The sequence below is a fragment of the Corylus avellana genome, chromosome 1 (assembly GCF_965113065.1).
Source record: "Corylus avellana chromosome 1, dhCorAvel1.hap1.2, whole genome shotgun sequence".
NCBI lineage: Eukaryota > Viridiplantae > Streptophyta > Magnoliopsida > Fagales > Betulaceae > Corylus > Corylus avellana.
In genome coordinates this window covers 35,903,663-35,919,064 of record NC_142490.1, presented here as the reverse complement: position 1 = coordinate 35,919,064, position 15,402 = coordinate 35,903,663, and the positions used below count along the sequence as shown (strand labels likewise).

Sequence of the window (15,402 nt, the reverse complement as noted above, 5' to 3'; positions counted from 1 at the left end):
TCAATCAAGGATATTTATAAATAACATATAAAAGCATGTAAATAAACATAGAAATAAGGAACTTGGAGGAATATAATTCGCCAGGGCTATACTCTTAGTAGTACTCCTAGGAGGCCAATGCCCATGACAACGAGGAGAACTTTTCGGAGGACCACAGATGCTCGGACCAAATCCCACATATCCCACCTTTGTATCGAAGGAAGTCTGGTTTCTAGCTAGTTGAGAGTTCTCAATAATAGATGTAGTATTATTGGTAGGGATAAATGCAAAACAAAAAATGCCCCCACCAACATAACTTTCTTGCTCAACTAGAATGTTCCACATTTCCAATGTTAGAATTGGTCCGACACATTTGAAACCTGAAACGACTCTAAGCTAGATAGGTTGAAGCATGTGTATGTTGTACCCGAATCTATGATCGCGCCTCCTTTGAAGCTGTTTTGGGGAATGGGTAGCGGCATGTCTCCAATCCCAAGGCCCGAGAGCCCGACAAAGTAATAAGTCTTCATTTTTTAGGTGTGGAGTAACGGAATCCATGCGGTTCCCACAAGTAACACTGCATCGAGAAGGCTAAAATTCAACCAACCAAGTGACCCTCCATGCAGATTGGGCAAGCAATAACTAAAGATGCATGCCCGCCCATGTACTCGAAGCAGAGCAGCCAGTGAAAGTGGGCCTCCTCCAAGGCCCACCAAGCCATGGGCTCCAAGCACAAAGTCGAAGTTTGAGTGCCCGCACCCAGTAAACACATTCAAAATAGCGGTGCTTCCAAACATGAGCGTTTCGAGCACAAGCGAGCCGTTGGTGAAAGAGTCGTCCAGGTAGTCCACCTCATACTAACACTGACTCTTGCTGTGATCGTGTCACCAGATTTTACTACAGGCAGTGGGTTCACAAGGCACCGCTGAAATGGAAGTGGAATTGAGTGGGTCAAATATGCCTGCCATTTGGTAACAATTACAAGGTTACACTGAAACTATGTAACGTCACTCCCTGTGTCTATAATCATAAGCTGGCTGACAAGAGGGGTACCCACTCCTATTGATATAATATATGCACTAAATGTCTGGGGGAAAATACCGCAGACATGAGGAGACCAAGAGATGTTTATGAAGTTGTTGGCATGAATGGAGAATGTGTAGCACTCCTCAAGAAAAAAAAATAAAAAAATAATACTAAAAAATAATATTTAATTAGAAGAGATTGTTAAAATAGCTATTTTGCTGGAGTATGTTGTGAAAAACTAGTAGCTAAAATAGAAAAAATAGTATTTTGAGAGGTTAAAATAGCAACCCTTGCTGGATATGTTCTTAGAGCGTGTAGTGAAAAAGTAGTAGCTAAAATGAAAAAAAATTGTATTTTGAGTGTTAAAATGAAAACCCTTGCTAGAGATGCTTTAATATCAACTTTTCTTTTCTTTTCACTTTCAAAGTCGTGACCTACATGTTTTCTTAATAATATTCAAAATAATTTGACCAAAGATTTTCTTTTAATTTTATAAAGAATAAGCATTTCAACAAAAGTAAAATGGAACCCTTTTGGCGGGAAAACATTTTTTGGTTACCTCAATAATATGCCACATCTTTAATAAGTAGCAATTTTCAAGCGTTTTGATGCTTAAAAATGGCCTAAATTACGTAATTTGAGAATCTACAAATTTTTTTTTTTTTTTTTTTTCTTAAAAAAAAAAACAAATTGTAGGGGATCCTTATCATTCTCTACAATTTTAAAGAAATCGTAGATTTTCAAATTGAGCAATTTTGGTTGTTTTTAAGAATCAAAACACTTGAAAAATATCACTTATTAAAAATGTGATATGTTCCACTTGATAAATGGGTATATTTTCATAAGATGTTTGCTCTCTAAGTTGTAAAAAAGCTTTGACCAAAAAATTGTCTTTTAATTTTTTGAAGAATAAGAGTTTCCACGAAAGTGAAGATTAACTCTTTCGGGAGGAAATGTTTTTTAGTTACCTCAATAACATGTCACATTTTTTTAATAGGTAATATTTTCAAGCATTGTGATGCTTATAAATGGCCAAAATTATGTAATTTGATAACCCACAAATAAAAAAAAAAAATTTAAAAAAAATTGAAGGGATCCTGATCATCCTCTACAATTTTAAAGAAATAGTAAATTATCAAATTATGCAATTTTGACTTTTTTGCAATAGAAACTTTTTCGACAAAAAAGATAAAATTTGCTTGTTTCGTGCATGCTCTTCTTCTCATTCATGCATGCACTTCTTCGGCTATTTCTCTCTAATATCAACCTTAAGCTAAAGTCAGTAAAGTACAATATCATATAATGCATGAAAACGTGGCAAAAGGGTTGGAGGGCTAAAGGGGATTTTTCTACCCAAGTTCTCCTCCATTTGGTGAGAGTTAAAAAAAAAAAAGCTTGTGTTGCTATATTTGATGGAACTAATACTTTACTTAACCCTTACAATTTTTCTACCCATGTTCTCCTCTGTTTGATGAGATTTAAAAAAAAAAAATGTGTTGCTATATTTGATGAAACTGATACTTTACTTAACCCTTACAATTTTTGCAAATTATAGAAAAATTCACCACATAATGATGGCTATGGATTACTTCCTGCATGGCTTGATTTAGGTTATATATAGGTTACTTCTAGTGTGGTTTGAATTAATGGACTGAATCACGTATCATCCACTCTCACAACTCACAAGCAAGAAATCACAGTCATGGTGTCTCTCCTCTCCCTCCTTACAATACTCACTATATTAGCTTTAGCATAACCTCCGACCACCACCCCCGAAAGTTAGTTCCCAAATGATGTGTCATCATCTCATAAGATTTATTATTTTGGGAAGTGTGTCACCAACTTATGGGACGGTGACAGCTCATTTGGGAACCAACTTTTGGGAAGAAAATTTGGAGTAGATTCTTTTGACAGCTCATTCCGGAAACTTCAGTTGACAGAGTTGGAGGAGCTGCAACAAGATGCATATGATAGTGCTCGCCTTTATTAGGAGCGAACTAAGGCTTTTCATGACAAACATATCCTGCCCAAGCCATTTGTGCCAGACCAGAAAGTATGGTTCTTCAATTCCAAACTCCGGCTTTTCCCTGGGAAGCTCCGCTCAAGATGGGACGGTCCTTTCATAGTCACCTCGGCGTCACCCCATGGCGCCGTCGAATTGCGGGACCCAAAGGATGACACTCTGTTCAAGGTCAACGGTCAAAGGTTGAAGCCCTGCACCCAGAACTTCGAGCCAGGTACAGACGTGGAATCCGTCAATTTGACGGATCCCATCTATTTTAGCACGGCTGCCACCTGATTCAGGAGCATCTTCTTCTGCGCCGCAGTGACAGGTCAGGTACTCCTTTCCCTTGTATTGCTTTATTGTCTATATCCACACACTGAGGACATTGTGTATTTTAAGTTGGGGGGTGTGGGCATGCATGATTAGTTCTGAGCATGCAATTAATTTTCCTGTTGTGATTTGAAATTCATTGATGGGCTTAATATGACGAACACATGATCACTTGATTAAAGAATTTAAATTGTGTTACTTTAATTGGCAACATGAGATATTACTTGTTTCAATTTGATTTTCACAAGCACACTAGCATATAGTCTCTGGGGCATAAAATCTAGAATCAGTGATGTTTGGTTTTAATATTTGGAATGTAGTTGAGTAACTTATCGAGAAAATGACCTTGGCATAAATTCTTAAAAAAAAAAAGATAAATAAAATAATAAAATAAAATAAAAAATAAAAAATAAAAATTGATCATTTTGAGCTTTCCACCAAGTAACCGAACCTCTTGCCTCATTAAGCAGTGAGTGTTCGTGTCAAAAAGTGAGAAGTTTGGTTTGATTGATAAAAAAAAATAAAAAAAAATAAAAAAATAAAAAAGCTTAGCTTCGTAGCCTTTTTGATCTGAGTTAGTAAGTCATTAGGGGTGTCTTTACACCTAATGCCCTAAAACCGTCTGGTTTGGAAGTCATTAGCTTAACGCTCAATACATGGGTCAATCAGAAAGCTTAAGGGAGCTAAGTACTAAAAAAAAAAAAAAAAAATTTGCCTTGGTTGTTTTATCCGATGGGGAGTCTAATGAATTTTGAGTATTGATCCATGCATGATTGAGATGAGTTTTGAAATCCCATTACTGTGTGTTGAGTTCATATACGCTAGTTGAATCCTATAATATCTCATAATTGCCATGATTGAAGCTAATTTGTAATTTCCTGAAATTGTGAAGATAGTGTTTGTTCTATTAAGCCTGCTAATGAATGAGAACCATGATAGTCATGATATTGCATTCTTGGGAACTACATGGTTGAAAAATATTTGTGGGTATCATTCCTGGAAAACCTTCACGAGACTTCACTCGTCTTCTATGGAACTCCTAGGGGTTTAAAAGGCTTGTTGCATACGCTAAATGCAACCGTATATCCCTCGAAAGATGGATTTATCTTTTTATTTTTCACTTTATTTTCTGTTTTTGTATTGCTAAGGGACTAGCAATATGTAAGTTGGGGGGTGTGATAAGTGCCGAATGTTGCACATTCAAGCCCCTTAATTTACATATGTTAATTTCTTAGCATTGTCATTTGTTTGATTTTGTTTTGTTTTGGTGTTTCAGGTTTTATTTGACAAACCATTGGAAATTGGGCTTAAAAGGGCAAAAGCTGGGCATTCTGGATCTAGGATTGAGCGTAGCTATTCCTGAGCTCGAGCATACCTATGCTCAAGCGCCTACAGCCAAGGATCGAGCGCATGCCTGTGCTCGTGCACACAACAACTAAGCTCGAGTGCACAAAACTTAGGATCTAGCGCACACGGGCGTGTGGTGCACGGCAGCAATCCTTTTCCAGCGTGGATTTGGTTTTCAGTCTCCCAATTGAATTGGGAGACTGAACTCTGGTTTTTTCAGGGTTTCTAGGGTTTTTAGGGTTCTCATAATCCCTATAAATAGGGCTTTAAACATTGTAAATAAACAAACGGCTTTCTAGAGTTAAAATTTCAAAAAATTGTTTGTAGAGCTTAGAAGATCATGAGCGGCTAAACCAATTGTGGGGTATTGATGTAACCCTTTCCAAGTACAATGGTTTGATTGTATTTAATTTCTAGTTTTTCAATTTATGGATGTTGATTGTATAACCCTGAGGATTGCTACATTTTATTTTTGTTCTTCATATTAAATGCAATTATTCTTAATTCCACTTCAATATTAGTAAATTCTTAACTTGTCTTAAAAATTATTTTACTATTATTGAACTCAAATCATTCTTATTTTTTGTGATTATAAGAATGATGGTTATACAATGGTTCATAATTAACATGCAATCAATAGGGTTAGATAGACCATACCTAGGAATGACGGATCGTACTATGCCCTAGTTTAGTGTAATTTAGGTAGACGATCCGTGCCAACCGAAGATGGGTTATGCTATTCTGTTGATTGTATGAAATTATTTTCATGTGTTTTCTTGTTTAAATTATAACATGCATAGAATGAATTGCTAGAATTAAATATGGTTAATCGTTGATGTGCGGATAGTGGTGAAGTCAAAACCCTACTCTCTCTCTCTCTCTCTCTCTCTCTCATATACGTACTCCCTTTATTTTCATGCACTTTGAATTTACACAAACAAATCATTCGCTTTTGAATTAAGTTAATTTTAATCTTTCAAATTTTGATAATTAAACCACTGCTGTCCTTGAGGTTCGACACCCTCAATATAGCCATATCCTACGAGATTCGTCCTATTGCGAGTGGTAATTTTATAATTGATATTTTTTGTCACAAAAATACCACAATCAAATGGAACATCAATGGCTTGTCTGAACAAGAAGTGTTAAATAAAATGAATCACATGCCCATGGTTGCTAATGCCTACGTTACTAACCACAATTTAAACCAATAAGAAATTGTTGATCTGCTTTCTACTGGTTTCTCTAGAACTCTTCAGAATTGGTGGGACAAACACCTTACTAAAAAATCTCGAGAAACAATTAGGAAAGCTGTCAAGAAAGATGAAGATGGTCTTCTAATATTTGATGAACAACATGGCACAGGTGAACCTAATAGCGTTAACACATTGATTTATACCATCATTAAACATTTTATTGGAACACCTTCTAACATTACTTCTCACATCTCTAATTACCTGAATAATCTTTGTTATCCTACTATGTCTAATTATAGATGGTATCAAGATGTTTTTCTTTCTCGCGTTATGGTTAGATCTGCTAGTTAAAAACCTTTTTGGAAAGAAAAATTTATTGATGAATTACCTTCATTATTTGGTCACAAAGTTAAGGATGAACTTATTAACTCTTTTTTTTTGATAAGTGGGGATGAACTTATTAACTCTAACACTGGATTAATTGAATATGAAAACTTAACTTATGGTGATTTGTTTTCTACCGTTAAAAAACTTGGCATTAAAATGTACATCGACCAAAAAATGATAAGACAACAAGTAATTGTCATTTTTATAAGTCATAAATTAATAATAACACGTGTCACGTTTTTGTTGGCTATGATGTGGCAAAGTAACAGATTGTGTTAAGTTACTTAAAGGAAACAGGAGTGTTACACATCCCAAATTTGTTTCCCAAAATTTGGTTCCCAAATAATGTATCACCATCTCATGAGATTTATTATTTTCGGAAGTGTGTCACAAACTCATGAGATGCTAACATATCATTTGAGAACCAACTTTTGGGAAACAAATTTGGGATGTGTAGCATTTCTCTAAAAGAAATTAATTTCATTGAGTAAACTGTTATTTTGGCATACTTTGAGGACCTATAAATTTATAAGACAAGGTGTGATTTGTAATTGTGGCTAATTACATGGACCTATAAATTATTTTTTATGCCACATAAAGTGATTTATAATTTAGGTTAACCATAAAGACTAATTTTACAGTTATCCCATATATATATATATATATATATATATAGAAGAAGTAATTTTTCAACATTTTAAATTATTATTTTACCCCTGTTTACAATTTGAGTTGCTAAGAAATTTGATGGGATTGATGTCTTTCCCCCTTTTCTTTTCTTCTTCATTTTTCCGTTTCTCTTCTTCCTCTTCTTCCACTCGTAAGTGCAAACTTGCACTCGAATGATTTATATAATTTTTTTTCGTATTCTCCAATTGTTATATATATATATTTTTTTTAGCTGTGAAAGGAATTTTCAATTTACGGATTATTGTTTCGGGCATGACCGTTACTGTAGCACAACTCCCCGAGATTGACAAGGAGTCCATCTCATCTCCAACACTATCATCACACGTGCACGTCAGATTTGCACAATCAGGTTGACTCTAAGTTAGCCTTTATCCGGATCTATCAAGATAAGATAAGAGTCAACCTTTAAAGGCTTGTTTTCAAAAAAAAAAAAAAAGTGATTTCTCTAAAATTTCGGCTTACCAGTTATAGTAAAATCTTTCCCATAATAGTAATACCCCTCTTCCCTATATATATGCCTCCTATTGCTACCCAAAATCCGATCCTTCTTATTTTTTTTTGAAACACGCTCTCACTCTCTTTGCTCACTGAAAACTCTCTCTCTCTCTTTGGTGCGTCGATCTCTTTCCGTCTCAGGTTTGCTTGCCCGCCTATGGAACTCCAAGTTTTGCTAGGGTTTTATTTTCTTAGGTTTTTGTATTTAGGGTTTGCTTGTCCTGTGATATTTTCTATCTGCAATAAACTTGGGGAAACGCCGAACCTCTTGATTGTGCGCCGTTAACAGATCTTCTTTTTTTTATTCTCGGGTTGATCGGAATTTAGGGAAAAATTAGTCAGTTATTATCGATTAAATTCAGGGTATCCTTTTATGGGATTTGGGGTTTCCTAGATATGTAAGGTTTACTCTGTCTGTTTGATCGGAGTTTCGAAATTTTCGATGAAGGGGTTGATGAAATCTGTGAAATTAAGCCCTAAAACTTGAAATGGATCAATTAGGACTTTATTCCAGAGGGGTTTACTCAGTTTGATTGGACCTTTGGAAAGTTGGGAAAATTTTCAGCTCTAAGGTTTACTCTGTCTGTTTGATCTGAGTTTCGAAATTTTTGAGGAAGGGTTTGATGAAATCTGGGAAATTAAGCCCTAAAACTTGAAGTGGATCAATTAGGGCTTTATTCCAGAGGGGTTTACTCAGTTTGATTGGACTTTGGAAAGTTGGGAAAATTTTCAGCTCTAAGGTTTACTCTGTCTGTTTGATCTGAGTTTCGAAATTTTTGAGGAAGGGTTTGACGAAATCTGGGAAATTTAGCCCTAAAACTTGAAGTGGATCAATTAGGGCTTTATTCCAGAGGGGTTTACTCAGTTTGATTGGACTTTGGAGAAAATTTTCAGCTCAAGGATTTGTTTAAGCTCGGGATATGAAACCCTAAGCGTGAAATTATGAAGGATATTGGGTTTAATTTCTTCAATAATATCTTTACAGTTTGCCCAATTTGGTGAATGTGGATTTGAGGGGTTTTACTGAACTTAAGGCCGCTGATTGATTTTGATCTTCTGGGGAGGACATCTATGTGAATCAGTTTGCTCAGCCTGCTGGTTGTTTTGGATCTTCTGCCATGGAAGTGACATATTTGTTTTGTTTTGAATCGCAACTATGTGGATCAGTTTGTTCATTCTTTCGTTTCATGTATTTTTGTTTCATAGATGGACAGCAAGACAGCAAGAAAGCCTTATGTTTTTGATCGCCTGGGAAGAAAACCTGCTCACAACAAGCCTGTTTGCATCTTCTGGCGTAATGGTAAATGCCTCAGGAACCCATGTAGGTTCCTTCACAGTGAACTACCAGTCATGTGTGCTAAGAAAGGGTCCAACACGGAGTCATCTAATCAGCAGGATCTCCCTACAAAGAACTGCAATTACATTAGGACCAAGAACAAATTGATTTTGAAAAGGTCCTTGGAAACTACTGTTGAAAATTCCCGAGAAGATGCTGGTTCTAAAGACTGCAAAAGGGGAACTTCTAAGAACTTAGCCTTGAAGAATGAGGAGAGTGGTTCCAACAGTACAGAAGATGTTCTTACGAAATCTGAAGATGTTCTTGAGCAAAATGTTTGTCAATACTGGGTGCATGGCAACTGCATAGATGGCGATAAGTGTCAGTCTCTGCATTCCTGGTTTCATGCAGATGGGTTATCGATCCTGGCTCGGCTTCAAGGGCACACAAAGGTAGCACTGTGTTACTTGTTCCTTTTCCTTTTGTATTATACTTTGTTTTCGGGAAAACATTCAAAAATTAAAGATTTTTTATTTTAGAATAAATTATCCAAATTTTTAATCTGCAATTTTTTCTTATGATCATGCTTAGTGATATGTATTTGTTTTAGTATTTGAATGTTAAAAGGACCTAAAATTGTATGAGAAATTTCAATTTATGTGGAAAAAAAAAAAGAAAAAAGAAAAGAAACAGAAAGTTATGCTGCTATTACTTGCATATTTGACTTCCTAATTTCCAGTTGACTTAACTTCTTAGTTGCATCATTAGAGGGTTGTTAATCTTAATAGTGCAAATTGGGAAGATAGCTTGAAATAGCCACAATTTGGGCCGTGGGGCTGTGTGAGATTGGATAGTAGCATTCGAAGGCAGAATTTTTTCATCTTAAACACCATTGGTGGCCAAAAAAAACAAGTATGGTTGTACTGTCTACATGATTGCTGTAGTTAGAAAAGCATGCATTCAAAAAAAAGGAAAGCCAGAGAAGAAATAAAATGGATAAAGAAGATGTGATAAAATATGGAAGAAACATTCTAGGCATATAACAAAAAGTTCTAATGCACTCTTAATGCTTGTTATTAATGTTCTTTGACTTATATTTGATATTCTTGAATGATGTTTACTGGACTTATCAAAAAAAGAAACAGAAAAGAAAGGAAAAAGTACCCTTCGTATTAGCTAGAAATTATAGTATAATGTTGAAGAAGCTAAAATACTGCATAAAATGGAGAGATTATTCTGTGGATGAATTTTAGTACAGTGCTAGAGTAAAAGGCAGATTTAAGTATTTGTAATCTATTTATTGACGTAAAATCATTTGTTTTTTCAAGACTTTTATTAATAACTAATTCACATGACTGTAAGGCTGTGTTAATATTCTGTTTCTTGTGTGTTCTATTGAAATGCCAGGGATAGCTGGTCTAACTATAAAAAACGTGCCATGCGATTTTTTTTAACTTTCTTTTGTATCTTTTCTCCACAAATGGAGCATACATAATCTGTATATTTGTTTGGTTTTTATTGAATATCTTGTAGAATCCTTATTTATGACTTTTGTGATAACAGGCTGTCACGGGGATTGCACTTCCTGAAAAAAATAACAAGCTTTACACAGGCAGCAGTGACAGAACAGTTCGGATTTGGGATTGTCATACAGGACAGTGTGCTCAAGTCGTTGAACTTGGTGCCGATATAGGATCAATGATTAGTGAAGCTGTTTGGGTGTTCATTGGCATGCCAAATGTTATTAAGGTAAGCTATACCCTCAATATGTTTTGCTTTGTTATTGTTTTAATTTTCTTATAGTTGTTAATATTTTGTATCATTGCTCGATATGTATGCTCAATCTAGCATTTTTGATGATGTTCGCAGGCATTGAACACTGAGTTAGGTGCCGAATACGATCTCAGTGGACCGATTGGTCAAGTCTACGCCATGGCAACAACTCATGATATTACGCTTTTTGCTGGAGGCCAGGTAATCACTATGTTCACATTTGCTTTCTTAAAATTCTCGATCAGATTTGATTTTGTTAGTGGTTTTGACTTTTCTGTTTTTTGGGATTAATTTTTTTTTTTTTTTTTTTTAATTATAAATTTTAAATCTATTTTGTTGTTTGAGAAACAACGTACCTCGTGTTATCCAAAGCAATTCATAAATCACCTAATATCATGATAATGCTCGAAACCAAATTAGATTTTGGAGTTTGAGTCTCTTGGTTGTGTTCTGTGTAGTGGCTAGATATTCATGCAAGATTGACCGCCTTATTTATCGTCTCTTACTTTTCACACTATTCTTCTGCAGCACTTTTCATATTTGTATTATTGAATTCTAAAAGGGTTCATTATTACTTGTAACCGCAGGATGGTGTTATTTTAGCGTGGAAGTGCACTGCTGAAACTAATTCCCCTTTCCAACCCGTCGCATCTCTTAAAGGACACACATCAGACGTAGTATCTTTAACTGTTGGACGCGAGCGGTTGTATTCAGGTTCTAAGGACCACACAATAAGGGTAAGTTTGTACGTGATGAAGATAAATAATTGCACTTATAACTTTTGTTCTCTTTAGTAGTGATTTGATGAGACACTTTTGATTTTTATTAAAAAAATGGTGGTATTTTGCTTCTTTCTCTTCTCTTCTCTTATGGTAGCTGCAAATTGAACTACTTTTTAGTTGTTCTGTATGCGTCAAGCATAAAAATCAGATTTACTTCTAACTGACTGTTCTTGGTGCTGACCTTGTGTCTATTTATTTATTGTATGTTATTTGATTACTTTTATCTTCTTTGCAACATAGATAGTGTAAGCAATTATATCATTCCATTATTTTTCGGACTTGAAGCAATTGAGACTATCATGATTTTGTTCCTTCACTTGATTAATTGAGGTTCACTATGTATACATTTGCAAAATATTTTGATAAAGCTATTTGACTTGATGTTGATATAGGTAATTGCTCGACTGTTTCTTTTATCACTCTTCATATTATCTCTATTTCGTGTTAATAGGTTTGGGATCATAAAACTTTAGAGTGTGTTATGACACTGGATGGTCATGCCAATACTGTGACGTCCCTTATTTGTTGGGAGGATTTTCTGTTATCCGGTTCTTTGGACCGGACAGTAAAGGCTTGGGCTATGAATGAAGAGGGCCGCGTGGAAGCAATCTATACACACGTTGAGGAACACGTAAGTTATTCAAGCACCACAATCCTTAAATTGTATATTTGCGCTCATTTGTTGCTTGGCCCTCATTTCTTCATTTGCTCATGGTTTTTGATAGTAGTTGAAGTATGGTATATAGACCTATTCTAAAGGACCCAATTTTATAATTTGTGTAATAGGGTGTTGTTGCTTTCTGCGGGATTGAGGATGGGAATGGCAAACCAACCTTGTATTGCTCTTGTAATAACAATTCTGTCCAGTTGTATGAAATGCCATCGTGAGTACACTAAACCCTCTTTCATTCATGACTCTAAATCTCTATTCTTTTTCCGGTTGGCAGTGAGTCACATTTATTATTATTGTTGCTGTAGATTCGGTGATGGTGGCAGATTATTTGCCAAACAAGAAGTTAAAGTTATTCTACAAGGTCCAAAGGGACTCGGACTTTTTTTTACTGGGGATCAAACTGGTTTGGTAACGGCGTGGAGGTGGTTACCAAAATCCAAGGAGTAGCAGATTTTTTACCAACACCCCCACACTTTGAGGTATTCCAAACAATGCTTATGAATGTGACAAACAAAATAATGGCTTGTCCTCACACTTTGGTAGATAGCCTAAAAATTGACAATCATTCCATTCATAATTTATTCTAATAGCCAAGTTTTACGTGTATAACTCTATCATGCTAAATATTAATAGAATAAACCAATTAATCACAATAAGATATATTTCCAATAATAGTACACAAGTGCTTTAAGAAATGACTTCCATAAGTTCATCTTTCTCTAAGTATGATATGTCATTTTCTCATATTTCTTTTCTGTCAATTGACAGTTTTCTAAAGCTGTTTTAAAAAAATAGTAATCAACACTTGTGATTTTTAAACATGATTCTTATAAATAGAAGTTGCATATTATAAGCTCTATTAAAATATTAAAATAAAATCTTTTCGACTAAAATCTCAATAAATGTGCGAAGTATCAAGCTCAACCATATAACAATCAATTATTATATGCTCATTTTCATAAATACGCCATTGGTATCATTCTTATGATATGATAAATTTATCAGATATCAAATGAGCCTCAATACGACTATCAATAATCACATATATTTTATTTTTAATCAACATGTCTGAAAAACTTAAAAGTTAAATGATATAGATGAAAAATTAGTAAATATTTTTGAAGTATTCATGCTAATCTAGCATGTCATAGGTAACATAAGTGCTAGATACTATTTCTTTTTTGAAATAGATCAATCAATAGAGGGATACCGCTTATCAAATACAACATTCATATATAAATTTTCACCAGCTTTAATTCAATCTGGAAGCACCTTCCTCACTTATTTTATTATTATTATTATTTTTTTTCATTTAGTAAATGAAATTGTATATCATGTCTTAAAAAAAAATTAAGACCTATAAATCAGAGTTTAAAAACTCACAGCAAAGCCAAACAATTTTACTCCAAGATCCTCCAAAATAGGTTATTGCCATCACACACCAACTAGGTGTCATGAAAATCGCTCAACACAACATGCGCACCATGTCTCTTCATTCTACTATGTGCTTATCTACAAGAATTTTTAGCAAAGTAGTATTCTCTGCAAACAATTAGCAATGTCTATATATTTTCTCCATCACAATATGAGTAACTACTAACTTTTGTTATTATTAATCTTCATGGATGTTCTCCAATAAGCTTAGCACAACATAACATAAAGTGTTGAGTTCTAAAAATCCATAAAAGGCTTAACAATTTTTATTGCAAGATTCGTGACCCATTCAATAAAATATTATTTGACAAACAAATTAAATAACACAAATTTGAGGTCAAATAATCAAAAACTCTTTCAATCAAAATATTCACTTTCAATACCTACACACGAAATTAAAATCTTCTTTTCATAAATGAATCAATTATCAGGTTTTTTTTCACAACAAAATCTTTCCTCCCAAGAATTGATTTCATCTTTTTTGTATGCGAATTGTATACTGCAAACTCTTATAGTATTTGACTTCTCATAAGTTTAAATACTATTGTGTTATAACTTTAGGGAACTGCATTCCTTGCTGGATTCTTCAGCACCGCAAGTCCTCGCAATTCAAGTTTTGGGGGTTGTTATTCTCAGGCATGCAGTTGATTTTAAATTCTGATTTTCATTTCGTTGGTGAGTTTAAAATGATGAACACATGATCACTTGACTAGGGAATTTGAGTTTTGTTACTCTCTTTGGCAACATGAGATGTTACTTGTTTCAACTTGATTATCACAAGCACACATGCACATAGTTTGTAAGGTACGAAATCTGAAATCAATTATGTTTGTTATCATTATTTTGAATGCAGTTGGATAACTTGTTGGAGGAATAACCTTGGCATAAAAAAAAAAAAAGTATTGATCACTTTGAGCTTTTCACTGAGTAACCGGACCTCTTGCCTCATTAAGCAGTGAGTGTTCGTGTCAAAAGGTTGGAAGTTTGGTTTGATTGATAGCATGGCTAGTTTAGCTTCGTAGCCTTTTTGACTCGAGTTAGTAAGCCCTTAGGAGTGTTTTTACACTAAATGCCCTAAAGCCATTTGGTTTGGGAGTCATTGGCTTAACGCTCGATACATGGGTCAATAAGAAAGCTTAAGGGAGTTAAGCATTGCATAGCCTTTGCATAAAAAAATAATAATTATACTGATTACTTTGAGCTTTTCGCTGAGTAACCGGACCTCTTGCCTCATTAAGCAGCGAGTGTTCGCGTCAAAAGGTTGGAAGCTTGATTTGATTGATAGCATGGCTAGTTTGGCTTCGTAGCCTTTTTGACTCGAGTTAGTAAGCTCTTAGGGGTGTTTTTACACCTAATGCCCTAAAGCCATTTGGTTTGGGAGTCATTAGCTTAACGCTCGATACATGAGTCAATTAGAAAGCTTAAAGGAGCCAAGCATTGCACAGCCTGCCCTTGGTTGATCCGATGGGGAGTCCAACAAATTTTGAATATTGAACCATTCATGTTGAGATCATTTTTCACCCCTTACGACTATGTGTTAAGTTCACTTTACACTAGTTGAAATCTTGTGATATCTCATAATGCCATGTGTAGTAACTCGATTCTAAATTTCCTGGAATTTTGAAGATGGAGTTTATCTTGTTAAGCTTGTTAATGAATGAGAATCATAATTTTTATGATACTTCATTCTTGGGGATAACATGGTGGTAACAATGTTTGTGGCTATCATTACTGCTGGATCAAAACTGGTTTGGCAAGGAACGGCGTGGAGGTGGTTATCAAAATGCAAGGCATCATCACCCCTGGATGCTTTTGTCTTTTTGTTTGAACAGTTACTCATTAGTGGATTAGATGTACAAAATTTTGTAATAACCCTTTTACTATCTATTATATGATAGAATGATTCAATTCTTTTGTATTTTTCTTTGTTTTATCCATTTAACCATGAATGCATGTGACACGTCTCTCTCTCCAAAATTGACAATTAGACTGCAAAATCCATCCGACGT

At 34.8% G+C, this 15,402-nt stretch overlaps 1 protein-coding gene and 1 pseudogene across 1 annotated transcript; one reads left to right on the top strand and one right to left on the bottom strand.

The window, feature by feature from the left end:
* On the bottom strand, positions 1–1,089 carry LOC148589765 (protein ASPARTIC PROTEASE IN GUARD CELL 2-like; annotated as a pseudogene).
* Positions 1,090–7,530: 6,441 nt separating this feature from the next.
* Positions 7,531–15,194, top strand: LOC148589764 (zinc finger CCCH domain-containing protein 48-like). Its single transcript, XM_088510876.1, has 8 exons — positions 7,531–9,183; positions 10,295–10,480; positions 10,601–10,705; positions 11,092–11,241; positions 11,738–11,917; positions 12,073–12,170; positions 12,265–12,438; positions 13,955–15,194. Exons 1-7 carry the CDS (start codon positions 8,662–8,664, stop codon positions 12,404–12,406), a joined length of 1,383 nt encoding a protein of 460 aa, XP_088367002.1. The 5' UTR covers positions 7,531–8,661; the 3' UTR covers positions 12,407–12,438; positions 13,955–15,194.
* The last annotated feature ends 208 nt before the right edge of the window (positions 15,195–15,402 follow it).

Bases quoted from the DNA above. Each gene is read 5' to 3' on its own strand.
- LOC148589764 (XM_088510876.1), top strand. From the start codon at position 8,662: ATGGACAGCAAGACAGCAAGAAAGCCTTATGTTTTTGATCGCCTGGGA. The intron at 11,918-12,072 runs GTAAGTTATTCA...TTTGTGTAATAG, and splicing joins ATACACACGTTGAGGAACAC to GGTGTTGTTGCTTTCTGCGG. The intron at 12,171-12,264 runs GTGAGTACACTA...TTGTTGCTGTAG, and splicing joins CAGTTGTATGAAATGCCATC to ATTCGGTGATGGTGGCAGAT.